The sequence below is a fragment of the Lemur catta genome, chromosome 23, assembly GCF_020740605.2.
Source record: "Lemur catta isolate mLemCat1 chromosome 23, mLemCat1.pri, whole genome shotgun sequence".
Lineage (NCBI taxonomy): Eukaryota > Metazoa > Chordata > Mammalia > Primates > Lemuridae > Lemur > Lemur catta.
This window is the reverse complement of record NC_059150.1, coordinates 3314816-3329813: the sequence shown is the minus strand read 5'-3', so window position 1 is coordinate 3329813 and position 14998 is coordinate 3314816. Positions and strand designations below refer to the sequence as shown.

Genomic DNA, 14998 nt, shown 5'->3' with positions numbered 1-14998 from the left:
CTTGCTGGAACAGTCAAATCAGCAGGAGGCCGGCTGGAAATGAGTCAAAGTGGGTTTGTTCCTGCTTTTTCTCAAGGACCAATTACTTTTCAGTATTGATTCTAACTGAACACGCTGCCCAAAGTGACCTGACCGACGAAATGCCACTGCCTAGCCCTGTCTGGCCTCCTCTCCCACATCTGGGCACGGGAACTGTGTGGGCTTTGGACTCTGAGGGGCTCAGCCAGACCCCAAAATTGTGCTCAGAACTTCTCCCAGCTTGGAAAGCCTCAGTGAGAGAGGGAAACTCAGCCAGAGGAACTTGCATGTCAAATCCAGAAAGCTCGCTTCTGCCTAGGAGGGGTGGGCTGGGGGGCCTAGCTCAGCCTTCCACATTGTGGGGGTCCCCACAGCCTAGCCCATGGAAGGCCACCTCTTTTTTGGAAATAGGCTCATTTGAGGGGTTGCTGTGTCCTTCCTCGTGGAGTAACCTGTCTGATGCTTTGGGGCTCGGCTTCTCTGCTTCAGCCCTTCTTGAAAACGTGCCCCCACTGAATTTTGAAAACAACAAGAAGCAGATGCTTTAGCAAGGCCTGTGTACGTGTTACCCAGATGAGCAGATCCAACAGTGGCCTTGGCAGATCCCCCCCACCCCGGACTCTGGGAATGAGGCCTGTGCGTATATGAGACAGGTCAACCATGCAGAGCAGTAGGAAAGCGCAAGGTGACAGGCAAAGGATCTGGAGGAGTCCAAAGGAGGCCAGCCAGGGTGGGCGCTGGCTGGGAGCTCCCCAAGCGGGGTCGAGGGCTCCTTCACCTGGCGTCCCCTCTAGCCGGGGGAGGTGCTGGGGAGAGGTTTGCGTGGGGAGGACGGCTGGATGGTTCCCCAAACACAGGTGGATCCTCCTACTGTTCTGGGAGGGGCCCACGGGAGCGGCCAGGATGGGAGACTTCGGGGCCCAAAGCTGGAACAGGCTGCCCTCTGCTGGCGGCCCGGGCCGGCCTCTGGGCGCCCCACCCTCCTGGGCCCCCTACACCAGCTGTCCCGCTGGGGACCACGGCTCTTACAGGGCGGCCCCACGGTGGGGAAGGGGCCTGGCCGCACCTCCTGGGAGCGAGACCCGGGGAGAGGCAGAGGGCTGCAAGCCAGGTGCGGCCGGGCCGGGAAGCAGCCTCTGGGCACCGGCGGGCGGGGCGGGCGGGGACGGAGGGGCCGGGTGCGCCGGGCAAGCAGGGTCCGCGGGCCGGGAGCGGGGCCGCTGTGCCAGGGGACGCCAGGTGGTGCTGTGGGGTCGGGGCCAAAGGCGGGCGCCCAGGTCGGCGCGGCCCGGCCCCCTCTCCCCGCGGGCCCCGACGACCCCGAGGGCCCCGAGCTCCTGCGCGCCGCACACCCTTCCCTGACGCCGGCTTCGCCCGCGGAGGATTTGCGCCCAGGGCCCTGCGCTATACCAAACCGTGGACTTGACCGAGAGGTGAGCAAGGATATCTATGTCCATGCAGGTGTTTCTTTTCTCCTTTCGGGGGTCTCTGAACACGGTGTCCGGGGCGCCCCCGGGAGAATGCGTCTGGTGGGAGCAGAGCCCCGTCGCTGCAGGGGCTGTGCCCTGGGCCTTCAGGCTGTGGCGGGAAGGAGCTGACCCTTCCGCGGGGAGGCAGGCCCGGCCCCCTCGGGCTGCCCTCCGGCCACCTGTTTGGGTCACCTGAGAGGCGGGCAGGGCCAGGGAGACCGGAGGGAGGCAGACTGGCGGAGCGAGGACAGAGGTCCGTAGGGGAGTTGCTGTTAGGGGTGGAAGTGACCTCTGAGTCGAGGGCACAGAAATTCTCCGAGGGGCAGAAACCCAGCGAGGCAGGGTCCCCGCACCCAGCTCAGGTGGGTGGGGCAGAGTGACGACCCCGGCCCCGCCCCGCCCACCCCCGCATCCCGAGAGTCAGAGAAGGAAGCCTTTTAAAATGGCCCCGCCCTCGGAGAGTGTGTTGGCGCGGGTGGGGCCTGGGAATCTGCATTTGAAAGGCTCCTCCGGTGATTCCGGCGGCCAAGCTCGGCCCGGCCTCTCCGCCCTGCCGCTCCCCGCCGATGGGGCAACCGCTTAGCTGCCCCAGCTCAGCGCCCGCCCGGCAGCTGCCTCTGAACAGGTCTGATGGTGCGAGAGGACTTCCTGGAACTTCCTATTTCTGTCTCCTAGAGTCACCCAGAGCAGGTCTAAACCCCCTCTCGGAGCTTCAGAGATTTGATGGGCTGCCCCAGTCCTCCCCTTCCAGCACAAGCAGGGCCTGACCTCTCAGTGCTCCCTGATGGGGGCACCAGGGGGCCCAGTGAGTTCATCTCATCAGTCTAGGAGGAAAAACACGGCCAGGGGCTGCAGACTGCCCAGGGGCCAGAGAAGCGGACTGGGGACTTGCAGTGGGTCAATGCAGCAAAGACCCTTACCCTGAGAGAGACGCTTACCGTGCCTGGGACCCAGCTCCATCCAAACTAGCCTTCTTTTGCACATTTTGGAAACACCATTTGTCCATCTTGTGCATTTACTATGTGCTGTAGTCTGTTGGAAGACCTTAAATGTATTAATTCATTTAATTCTTATAATAACCCTGTGAGGTAGGTGCTATCATCATACCCATTTACAAAGGATCAAACTGAAGCCAAGAACCAAAGGATAATTCAGGAATTGGCTCAAGGTCAAATGGCATATAACTGCAGGCAGCTGGGTCCAGGTCCCATCCCTGTACTCTCATCCTAAGAAGAAACTCCCACATACTGGGGGAATGGGGAGTGGTGCTAGAACAACAAGTTAGGACCGTAGCTAACATCTCTTGAGCACATACGATATGCCTGGCCCCAGTCTAGACGCTGGCCTATTTGATTGTCACATAAGCACTAGGAGGTGCTTAGAGTATCTGTGTATCATAGAAGAGGAAACAGATTCGGTGAATTTTTAAGTGACTTACTCAAAGTCCCTGGTAAGTGGCGGAGCCAGGACTGGAACCAGCTATGTGACTGGGCCAACTGCCTCCCCTCTGGATGTCAGCTCCTCATTTGTGACATGAAGATGCTGGCCTAAATTAGTTCCAGGGAAGTGCCGTCTCAAGGTTTAATGTGCATATGCATCTCCCTCCCGGGATCTTGTTAAAATGCAGACTCTGGGTCAGTAGCTTTGGGTGGGGCCTGAGATCGGGCATCTCGCACAGGCTCCCAAGGGAAGGTGATGCGGCTGCTGGTTCCCCTGGGACCGCGCTTGTGCCGCTGGGCTCCGGGGGACCCGCCCAGCTCTGATGTTCTGAGTTTATGGGCCTAGGAAGACTCACCCCAAAGGCCATGGAAATTCAGGAAGCCGGCTGTGATGAACAAAGCCCTTAGTGGGCATTTTTCATGCCTGGACAAATCCTTGGTGCCTTTTCTGAAGCACCTGCCCCTGAGCCTTCTGCGTTTCCACGCTGTTGACCTCAGCCTGACTCTTCCGGAGAGTTCAAGGCCTTGGTCCTGGGCCAAGGGGTTTGTTGCTCCCTATTGGAGGAGTGAAGAGGAGTCTCTGTGGTCCTGCCTCCCGGGACCACCCACCCGTCCCATGGCAACCACACTGTCTGTCCTTTAGCTATTCCTCATCTTCTGAGCACATGGTAAGCTTACATGTCTCCTCCTTCCTTGAATTTAGATGTGGCCATGTGGCTTGCTCTGGCCTCTAATTGAGACCAGAAGTGACTCATCCCTTTTCTCTGTTGCGGAGAGGGAGGAAGTGATGTCAAGACGGTTCTGAGTGTACCACAATGAGCAGAACCTCCCCTGCCAGCCCAAGCAGGACATCTGGTGTGAGTGGGACAACTTCGCTGTGTAAGCTATTAGGTTTGGGGGGAGCTTGTTAGTGCAGAATAACCTAGCCCATCCCGACTAGTACGCATGCCAATAGCAGCAGGGAGGTGGGGATGTCACCTTGAACAGGCTGTGTCCAGTACTGGGAGACGATGGTTCTGCAAAGTCAGGATTGTGGCCTGTCAAAGATCTAATACTTACCTCTGGGACCTTCTTCAGCAGGAGGAAACATCTTCTTGCCAAAGGTAGGAGGGGATTCCCTGAGGATGTGAACTCACCTCCCCCTGTGTTGCCAGTCCCTATTAAGAAGAGAACTCTGATTCAGCAATTTGCCATCGTATCCCTAGAGCCTAGTCCAGGGCCTGGCTCACAGAATACTTAATTCACACACAGTAGGACTTACTCTAAGTTCCTTCCCACGAATCTCCCCAGAGATCACGTCTAAGAACGTGCTGTGAGCCTCCCTGTCCGCCCTCAGCCCCTCCACGTGTCCCTCTGCCTTGAGCTACCTGTTAACTTCTCCTCAGCCCCAGTCCCAGGCTGGACAGCTCACAGCCTTCTCCCCTGCCTGACCTCAGCAATGACACTGCGGACAAACCTCCCTGCTATCACAGTAATAGTCACAATTAATAATCTTCATACACTCTTACCGTGAAGCATTTGAAAATCAGAGGCAAGCAGGAAAAGACTCATCCCTAATCCCCTGGCCGCAGTGAGAAGGAACTACTGTTGACACTGTTACCTTTCCTCGTGCATTCTCCCTCCCGCCCCCTGTAATTTTAGAGAGAGCCTACAAATGTCTGGTTTTTAGGGGAAGAGGGAAGAGCCACCCACAAATGCAGAAAATGTCAGAGCTGGAAGGGGACGTATCCCCTTATCCCCCAACCAACCCCCTCCCATTACCAGTGAGAATCCTGCTTTGTACTGGTCTGGCTGCAAACATGTGAAAAGTGTAGACAAATGTCTGGCAAGACCCCCACCAACCTAAGTGATTGTTGTCTCTGGGGCTGGAGGGACAAGAAGGGTGGAGTCCTGCTTGCATTTGAAGCACATTATTATTTAAAAAAAGGAGAAGCTGTGGAACAGAAAGCAATTGCTATGTCAAGGGTTGCACAGCTATTACTGGCGGGTTGGTGAAGGCCGCTAGTTCCTTGGGCATCAGTCAGTCTCCTTCTGGTATCCCTCAGCCCCAGTGTCCCCAAGGAAGAGGGTCATTCCAGGGCAGCCCCTTTGCTCCTACAACATGGGCACCCAGATGCCAAGATGGTATGGGAAAAGGGAAAATTCTGCAGGCCCCAACCTGACCCCTGAGCCCACAAGTCCAATCTCGGTCAGACTCAAGCTGGGATCAAATGCCTTCAAGCCCAGACTCAGCCCCATCAGAGAGGGCAGTGGGCGCTCTCAAGACAAAAGGGATCCCTGGTGAATCAGGAAAGTTATTGGGCTGGAAAGTGATTAAAGGGCTGAGCATGGGAGGGGATTTCCACCGCGAGCGCCAGGCCCAGGAGCAAGCCCGGGCGGGTTGGCTGCAGGGTTGCTGCCCACTCGAGGTCTGTTGCAATGGTGCCCATAAAACCTCAGTCATTAGAGACTTAAAACCGTGGTTGGTTTTTTTTTTTTTTTCCATGTTTCCCTTTAAAACAACAGAGATCCAAGGAAACCCCAAAGCTCTGGAACAAAGAGCTGTACATCAAAGGGGTTTGAGCAGGTCAGGAGAAGTCTGAGGGAGAGGTCAGCTGGGGGGTGGGTCTCCCTGCCCCCAGGCTCCCAGGGAGGGACCTGTGGATTGGAATCTCAGAAGGCGGGTGGGGTGGGGAGAAGCAGGGCTGTGGACCCATTTTCCTGCCCCGTCTAGGTGAGGAGGAAATGCCTGGCCTGACAAATCTAGGAACGTGGGGCAGGTTGAGGAGGGAGTAGCAGTGATTTTTCTCACCTCTGTAGAGAGTTCTCTAATTGCCATAAACTAGCCAGGCTTTCTTGCAAATCTGTACTAAATTTGTAAGATAGAGCTAGACAGCCTTCATTTTACAGATGAGGAAACTCAAGTCAGAGAGGGGAATTGATTGTCCAAGGTGACACCAAGTGTTATAGCTGGGGCTATAGCACAAGTGTCCTGTCTCATAACTGAGTGCGTCTTCCCCAATACCAGTGGTTCTCACACGTGTGCATCAGAATCATCTGGAGGGCTTGTTAAGCGCGGATCACTGGGCCCCGAACCCAGAGTTTCTGACTTGGTAGGTCTGGAGTAGAGCCTAGAATTTGCATTTCTAACAAGTTTCCCCCTGGTGATACTGATGCTGCTGCTCTGGGACCACCCTTTGAGAACCACTGCTCTAGACCCTTGCTATCTAAAGTGTGTTCCACAGACTAGCAACATCAGCGGTACACAGAAGCTTCTAGAACTGCAGAATCTCAGCTCCTATCCCAGACCTACTGAATTACAATATACATTTATAAGATCCCCAGGTGATTTGTTTGCACATTGCCAGGAGACAGTGGGGGAAGCGGCCCCTTTTCTACGTTTCCCAAGGTTGAGGAATAGGGGAGAGAACTGCAGAGGCAAGAGGGTCTGCTCTGCTCTGGTCCACACCCTACCCTGGGGGGCTCTGCAGCGCCCCCCCTGGAGGACCCCAGGGATGCCCTCAGTCCAGCAAGGATCATTCAAGCCTCTACATCAACCCCTGGTTTCAAGCCAGCCCCTGCATTTGAAACTTTATTTTTAAAAGTAAATGTAATGTGTGTGTGTTTATTTTATTTAAAATTATGTGTGATACATGAGTATGACATCCAAACCACGCAGAAGCATGCTCATCAAGTGACAAGCATAATCAGGCTGTCCATCCACATCCTGGAGATGCCCTAGGTAACATATGGATGAATCCTTCCAGATAACCTGTACGACAGAGATGGGCTTTTACTCATGCGGGCTCATGCTATATACCCTGGTACACTTCCTATACTGAAAGAGATCCCCACGAAATAACATATTTCAGACGTCTCTCTCTATTAAGACCTGTAGATCTGTTTCATTATTTTTAATGGCTCCACTGCATGAGCATTTAGGTATTGTGCATTTAATTAGATTTTTAAGGAAGCAATGCATGCACAGGATTGAAAAATCAAGCAGTACAGAATGGTGAATAATGAAAAACTAAAAGTCTCTGTCTTACTTGCCCCCCTTCCCCAGAGGAACCGCTTTAATCATTTATTTTTGGTTTTAATTAATATACTTAATTTTTGTAACAGTTTTAGATTTGTAGAGAAGTTCAGCAGATAGTACAGAGTTCCTGTATACCTCCCCTATATTCTCCCCCATTATTAACATTTTGTATTAATATGGTATATCTGTTGCAATTAATGGGCCAGTATTGATGCACATATTATTAACAGTTTAACATATTATCCACAGTTTACAGTAAGCTCACTCTTGATGTCGTACAGTTCCGTGGGCTTTGACAAGTGTATAATGTCATGTATCTGCCACTACAGTGTCATACAGGACAGTCTTACTGCCCTAAAAATCTCCTGCAACTACCCAGTGGTTTCCATTGTTTTAAATAATATGCTTAGACCTCTTTTTGTTAGTTCATTAACTGTGGATTGCATTTGTTGACTCCCGATAATGACAGAAGGGGAAACTATTGCATTATCCTTTCCACCTCCCAATTTTTGTCAGGTGCATTGCCACTGCATTCATTCATTCAGCAATTGCTTGTTGAGGGCCTACCGTGAACTAGGCAACGTCCTAGCTGCTGGAGCCACAGGCGTGAAGAAAACAGATAAAACTCCCTGCTGGCATAGAGCCTACATTCTAGCAGAGGAGATGAACTATAAATAAGAGAAATAAGAGAGTTGTGGATGCTAACATGAGCTACAGAGAAAACCAAGCGGGGAGGGGACACAGTGTGTGTGTGTGAGTGTGTCTACGTCCATGGGGAGGGGCTGTGGCTGTAAACAGAAGGCTGGGGAAGACCGCAGTGAGAAGGTGATATCTGAACAAAGAGCCGAGTGAGGTGGAGATATGAACCACAGGGTGATCCTGGGGAGAATGTTCTAGACAGTGAGAAGAGAAAGTGCAAAGCCCCTGAGGAAGGAGGTTTGTCGGATTCCGGTGATGGTGAGGACTATGGCTGGAGCTGGGGGGGGGGTGGCGAGTTCGGGAGGTGAGGTCAGAGAGTAAAGGGCAGGTCTCGGAGGGCCGTGCAGGTGGCGTCACTGACTGGCTTTACTCAGAGCGACATGAGAAGGTTCTGGTGGATTTGGAGCAAAGGAGTGACATCATCTTCAGTTTTAAAATTTCTACGGTGTTAATATGCATTCTCTTTTGTTAATAAAATTATCATCAATGCTTTTTCTTTAGATTGAGTCTAACAATTTATGACCACTAAACAGAATTCACGGGATTGAGCAAGTATTGTAGGAAACAGAAGCTACGTTACTTTTTGCATCTCTCTGGGTCCCATTTTTGCCTCCAGCCCACCTTATTCCCATCTTTCTTTCCACCTTGTCCCAGGTAGCCCCCAGAATGGGTCCTCCTCCCCACGCCCCATCCGATGTGGGGTGGCTCAGACCGAGCTAGACCCATTTCCAGCGTACTATTTCCTGGGACTGTTTTGTAATCTGGCCTGCTCCAGCTGGACTCAGATCTACTGACAGTGCAGATCAGCTTCCCTTTGGGGTGGGCAGAGGAGGAGCCAGCTCTGGGTTGCTACCAGGGGGAACATTCTGTCCATCAATGGAGTCAGCAAGTCATTAAGAATTGAGTAAGTATCTGTGGGGCCCAACACTGCCTCGGCTGAGTGCCCCACAAGGCTGAGTTAGAGCTTCCATTCCCGGAGAGGTATGGGGACACCCTACCAGGGAGGGAGCACCAGCACCAGCCCCCTCTGCACCCCACTCCCCCTGGCTCTGGAATGCTTCTTTATTCTTCTCATGGTCCAAATAATCCATCCTGGGCCTGAGCCTCTCCCAGATGGGGCTACCAGGAAAGATGCCAGTTCTGGGGAAAGATTCAGAATGAGTCATCTCCCCTAGTACCAGGAGGTCGTGAGACTGGGAGACAGGACTCCAGGTTTCCAGGACCGACCCAGGCCACTAGCAAGAAGTGTTGCTGTGAACTGGATGTTTAACTGGTGAAGACCCTTCCAGCAGTAGAGTATGCCCTGCTGAATTCCCTCCTACGGCCGCTCTTTGCCTACTCACTCTTGCCATCCATAGTTCATTCCTTTTCTGCCCTTCTGTGTTAAAAGCCTGGCATGCCTCCACTCAGTCAGCTGAAAAGAAAAGAGTGGGTGGCTGGGTCATTTCTAAAGGGAACTGTTTCTATTCAGGTGCTTACGTAGGGGCGTTGTTGGCATCATCAAAAGATCCTGGGCCCTGTTAGCCACCACACATTCTCATCCTGGCTTTGCCATTTACAAAGCTGTGTGACCTCATCTAGGTTGCTTGACCTCTCTGAGTTTCATTTTTCTCACTAATAATACCTATCTGTCGTAAGAATCTAAAACATGTGAGAGGGCTCCGTAAACTTCAAAACTGCGTACAACTGAGAATTAACCCGGAACTGGAGAGAGCATGAGCGAGTCCCAGGCCCAGCGGGAGAAGGGGAGGAACTGATTAAACAGCGTTAGGGGCAGAGCCTGCTCTAGAGCCTTGTTTCCTCAGGGAGAGAGGTTTGGATCATGGCAGGACAGTGCCAGGTTGGTGCACTTCGGACACTCCTATGGGGGGTGGGGTGGGGAAGAGGAGCCATGGGAGAGCAGACAGGCTGAGACCTCGGGGGTGCCTCAGGCAGGGCTGTGGCCACCTCCCGGTGCCTCCACGGCTGTCCCCTGGGCCTCGGGAGACACCTGTCTCGTTTACCTTTCTCCTCTGACGGCACTCTCTACTCCCCCTCCTGGAGGGGCGTTCTGGGAGTTAAGAGCCGTCCGGTGAGCGTGTGTGTATGGAGGACTGTGGATGGGAAACTGGCAGCTCCTGTCCCGCATCCCCTGACTCGTGGGCTGGGGTGGGGGTGGGGGAGGCACCCTTCCCCCACAACTGGGCCATCCCCGTGCCCGTTACGTTGTGCACATTGGGCAGGAGGATGGAAACACAAAGTGTCCGTACAGAGAGGTCTTATTACTGTCATTATTGCGTATCATTATTCCCATAATAATCTATTATTAACATGTGGATGAATAGGCCTTTAAGAAACAATAGGCTTGGAGGAGCTGACCAAAATGTGGCAGAATGGGACCTCGGAGAGCCATCTTCCAGTGTCTGGCCTAATGTCAGGGTCCCTCTCCTTCTCTAGAGAAAATAAAACTGCGGAAAGGGAAGGCATAACGCCCGCCGCCCCGCAAGCAGGGCCGTCTAGGAGCTGCGCCCTGCGCTTTCCTCCCCACTTTCCCTTCGCCCGAGGCCCGGGGAGCTGCGCTTCCAAGGGCGGCAGCGGCAGGCGGCCCCCTCCCCGCCGCGCCCGCCCCGCGCCTCCGCAGAGCGCCCGAGCCCCGCCGCGGCCCCGCCCCCGGCCCTGCCCGAGCGGGTGGCGGCGCGGCGCGGGGGGAGGGCCGGCCGGGCAGGAATGCGCGGCGGGCGGCGGGACAAGTAGGGGCACATCCCGCAAGCGGCCGCCCAGCGCACACGGAGCGCGGAGGCAGCGGGCCGAGGAGGGGCGGGCGGCTCGAGTCGCACGGCGGAGCCGGTGCGGGCCGACGCGGAGCGGGCAGGGCCACCAGCGCGCACCGCCCGGGCAGCGGTGTCCGGAGGGCCGCGGCGCGGGCGCACCGGGCAGCGAGGGCTCGGGCTCAGCCGGCCAGCCCCGGGCGCCAGAGTCCCGCGCCGCGGGGCCGGGAGGGGCACCGCGCCCTCCGCAGCCTCCAGCTGTCGCGGACCCGCGGCGCGCCCATGACGGCCGCGGCGACCGTGCTCAAGGAGGGCGTGCTGGAGAAGCGCAGCGGCGGGCTGCTGCAGCTGTGGAAGCGCAAGCGCTGCGTGCTCACCGAGCGCGGGCTGCAGCTCTTCGAGGCCAAGGGCACCGGCGGCCGGCCCAAGGAGCTCAGCTTCGCCCGCATCAAGGCCGTGGAGTGCGTGGAGAGCACCGGGCGCCACATCTACTTCACGTTGGTGACCGAGGGCGGTGGCGAGATCGACTTCCGCTGCCCCCTGGAAGACCCCGGCTGGAACGCCCAGATCACGCTAGGCCTGGTCAAGTTCAAGAACCAGCAGGCCATCCAGACAGTGCGGGCCCGGCAGAGCCTGGGGACCGGGACCCTCGTATCCTAAAGCGCCAGGCACAACGTCATACCTTCATGCTTCTCACCACCGCGGTGCCCAGAGGTCGTGCCAGGTAAGACCCAGGGGACTGCGCCCTCTTTTTCTCCTTCCTTCCCTTCTCCTCTTGCCCCTACTGAGGGAGGGAGCAGCATTCCACTTCAAAGCTGGACAATCCTAGGGAAGGTTCCTGTGGCCAACAGAGATGAGGAACCCAGGAGTCTGCGCATGGGAGGCCTGAGCCAGCGGCCTACTGAGCAGAGCTGGATCTTCCCCTGGGCCACCAGGCAGGAGGGTCCTGAATGTGACCCAGGTGTCTGAGAGGGAGATGGAAGCCCTGGAAGGGGAGCCCAGGGTTGGGGATGGGCCTTTCCATGGGTTGGTTCAGCCGGGACTCAGGTGGAAGGAGGCTGGCCTCACACCCCCAGCTGCTGAGCCCCTGCCCCGACCCAGGGCCGCTCCTGGCCTGGTTTTCTGGCAGCTAGTGGGGGGACCAAGGGTGGAGATGAATGGTGGAGACCGACCCTCCCTCCTCTAGGATGAACGCATGTCTTAGAGTCTGAACATGGAACTGATGCAGAAAGACAGTATCCCTGTTAGCAAAGGAGTCATCAAGGGTTGGGGACAGAGCCGAGGAGCCCAGCACCCTAGGCGGGGCCTCAGTGGGAGGGCTTGGCCCGACTGGGCCTGAGGGCTCCAGCTACCCATTCTTTTTATTTTTCTTTTTAAATTATTATTTAATTTGTTTCCACAGAGCCTAGGTGTGCAGTGTAGCGACCCGTTCTTGACAGTGGGTTTTGGGCCCTGGGGGCTGAGCTGCTGGGAGAGTGGGGAGTTGGCGGAGGGCGGGCCCGGCCATGAGTGCCAGGCAAGGCCTGGCTGGGCTGAAGGAGGAGAAGCCGGAGGAGGGGAAGGGGCACTGGGGCGGGCGCAGGATGGAGCTGTGAGTTGTTATTTGTGATGTCCTAATCCTCCGTTAGCAGTAGGGCAGGGGTGGGGGTGGATGTGTGGTCAGGAAGGCCCAGGGGAGGGACAGGAATAGAACCTAGAAACCCTGGCTCTCAGCCCCGTGCCCTCTTCCCCAGATGCCGTTCCCTCCCCGTGGGAACTAGGAGTGGAGCCCAGGAGGGATTTATACCACTCCAGCCTTAATTCCTGCGGTGGAAACCTATACCCCCCTCACCCCCAGAGCCACCTCCCACACCACCTTGCCCTCCTGCAGTCATCTCCTACACTGCGACACGTGGAGAGTCCAGTGAGCCCGGGGGCCCCATTTAGTGCCCCCTTTGATCCTCGGGTCCACTCCCCACCATGGTGTAGTGAGGGTCAGCTGAGAGGCTGGGCGTCAGGCAGACCCCTGTGCTGAGGATCGATCCCCATGGATCCCACAGCCTCCGGGGGGCCTGGGAGGAAGCAGCCTCCACTGACCACAGTGTGCACAAACGCTGCTTTCTGTGTCTGTCCCGAGTGGGGAAGGCTGGGAGGCCCAGTGGGTGCTCTCTCCCCAGGGCTGCCCTTCCGTAACTGCTGTTCTCTCTTGCCAGCTCCCCTGCCCTCTTTGGCTCGAGGGGGCATGACTGTGCTTCACGTGGCGAGGCGGAAGCCAGGGACGTGCGGAGGAGGCGCTGGAGCTGAGGGAATGGACGGGGCCCGGGAGGAGGGCAGAAGGCTGCGAGGGGCTGAGGATGAAGATTCAGCCCTTGGACATCTCAGACTCTCAGGACATACCCAGCTCAGGGTCTTCTGGCCACAGGCCTGGCCTCATACAGCATGATGGAGAGCTGGCATCAAAGCCCCCGCCCTGCCGTGGTCCTGCCATCTGTCCTGCAGACTGCTGTTAGCCCCCTGGCTTTGAGCCATGCCTGGAGGAGGGCGGTCCTCTGTAGGGTGCCGAGGAGGAGGCCAGCCTGGTACCCAGAGGGGGACCTATCCTGGGACGGCTTCTGGACTCACCTTCAGGAGAGGGGAACTGCTGGGCCCGAGGCCCATACTTGGGGGTCTCCTGCTGCTTAGGTCCTTTTGGGACCCCCACCCATCCAGGCCTTTTCTTTGCACACTTTTCCCCCCACTCTTCCCATCTTCCCCCCACTGCAGTGCTAGGCCTGGGAGTGGTGGGGGCGGGGGTGGGTTTGACCATTACCATTTCATGCCTATCCCACAATGAAGTTGCCCTGCAAAGGGCAGTAACCATACTGTTTGCCGAGTGAAATTCTTTGCCCGCAGAGACCCATGGCTTGGAGCATCTCTCTCCACTGCCCCTTTCCCAATCCACAGCCCTTTCTGAAATCTCTAGTCTGGGTAGGCAGAGATACTACAACCCCAGTAGATACGGCCTCAGCAGTTCTAGGAAGGAGGGGCCTTTGGGCCTGGACCAGGGATGCCACACTGGCCAGCTCAGTCCCTATAGATGCCTCTTCTATAGAAGGTCACCCTGCCGATGCTACCGTGGGAGGAGACTCAGCTTTCTGGGCAGAGCTTGTCTCCCTGTCATTTGTACACTCAGGCCAGTATTGCTTACTGGTTGGTTTAAAAGGAATAATTTCAATACAGGGGAAACTGAGGTACAGAGAAATAGCTGCCCTGCCATCCTTTTGCTCCGTCATTCACACACGTATGACCTTCCCTTTGCGAAGCCGTGGTCTACTTTGCAGTCACCTGAGCAAAGAGGCTGAGTGGCCCCCTTGAGCAATGTGAAGTCTCTTTCATATCCTCTTTGTGCTTCCAGCCTGCTTTGTTCCCCTTCAGATTTTTCCTGCCTTCCGGTCAAAGCTTCTCTGTCCTGTCCCGGTCTCTCAGGGTCCATAGGAGCATCTCGTGCATCTGATACATGAACTACATCTCCCAATGGAATAAGAATTTCTAAATTACAAAAGAACTTTGACAAATACCTCCCTTATTATCCTATTAGGCTGTACAGCTGTCCATGGATAGCATAATCCCACCATGGCAAATAAGCTTCTTGCGTGTCAACCCTGCTCAGTGCTGAGAAAAATCTGGGCTCACCCAGAGTGCTGTGATCAATTGGTGATGTCTGCCACGGGCTCTGGGAAAACGGTGGGGAGAACGGCAGCACTCCCGTGGGAGGTGGGGAGGTGGTGGTGGAGGGAGGGTGTTTGCCACCCCTCCCTTGACTCAAGCTGTGTTAATGGGAAAGACTTAGCGTCGCCATCCTCCTATAAAACAGCAGCCTCTGCAATAGAATCCTTGCTCTTCCCATCAGACCCCAGGGTGGCTGGTGATGGGGATTCGGGCATGTAGAGGTATCTAGGCACGCAGAAATGGGGGGGTGTCTGTGAGCAGACGGCATTGGGAGACGGGGCACACTTTCAGTAAGCTAAATGCCTCTGTGGTCTGGGCGCTGTGCTTGGCCCCCGGGGATGCAGAGAAGGAAGGACATGATCCAGTCCCTGCCCCCAGGAGCCCAGATGCTGGAGGGGAGATCAGTGCCAACTGGTGCCAATAGAGCTGGCCACCAGGAGCCAGGGGAGACCTGGGAAATACTTCCTCTGTCCAGCACTAGGGACCTTCCGGGAGCTTGGCTGCAAAGGGCAGAGGGGGGCACAGCCAGCATGGGTGACAAGGGCAGGGGGCAGGTGTAGGGCGGAGGGGGAAACAGGCTCCATTCTGGGGCTCCCTGATCTTTTGGAACGCACAACCCTGTCAGTTCCAGTATGCTTTGGTTCTTGCCCAAACTCAGCTTCAGTCTCTCCTCTTAGAGAGTCCCAGCCCCTCTGAAGAGTTAGAACCGCGGCACAGAGCCTAGAACGTAGTGGCTCGCAGCATCCGTAAGTACAGGCGGTGGTTGCTGCAATGCACGTCACTTACTATCGTTTGTAAAAGCCCGCTGGCTGTCTGAGGGCTCCAAGCGCCCTCATGGCACAGAGGTCTGGGGCTCAAGACCAGGTTTTTGAAAGAAACATGACCTCTTTGGGGAGTCTTTGCCTCTGATAGGGCAGAGGG

General features: G+C 56.0%; 1 protein-coding gene across 1 annotated transcript; it reads left to right on the top strand.

The window, feature by feature from the left end:
- The first annotated feature begins 10370 nt into the window (after window positions 1-10370).
- On the top strand, window positions 10371-13230 carry PHLDA3 (pleckstrin homology like domain family A member 3). Its single transcript, XM_045536207.1, has 2 exons — window positions 10371-11114; window positions 12583-13230. The coding sequence occupies exon 1, from the start codon at window positions 10673-10675 to the stop codon at window positions 11048-11050; it is 378 nt and encodes a 125-aa protein (XP_045392163.1). The 5' UTR covers window positions 10371-10672; the 3' UTR covers window positions 11051-11114; window positions 12583-13230.
- The last annotated feature ends 1768 nt before the right edge of the window (window positions 13231-14998 follow it).

What these genes read in the sequence shown, in the direction of transcription:
- PHLDA3 (XM_045536207.1), top strand. Translation starts at nt 10,673, where the DNA reads ATGACGGCCGCGGCGACCGTGCTCAAGGAGGGCGTGCTGGAGAAGCGC.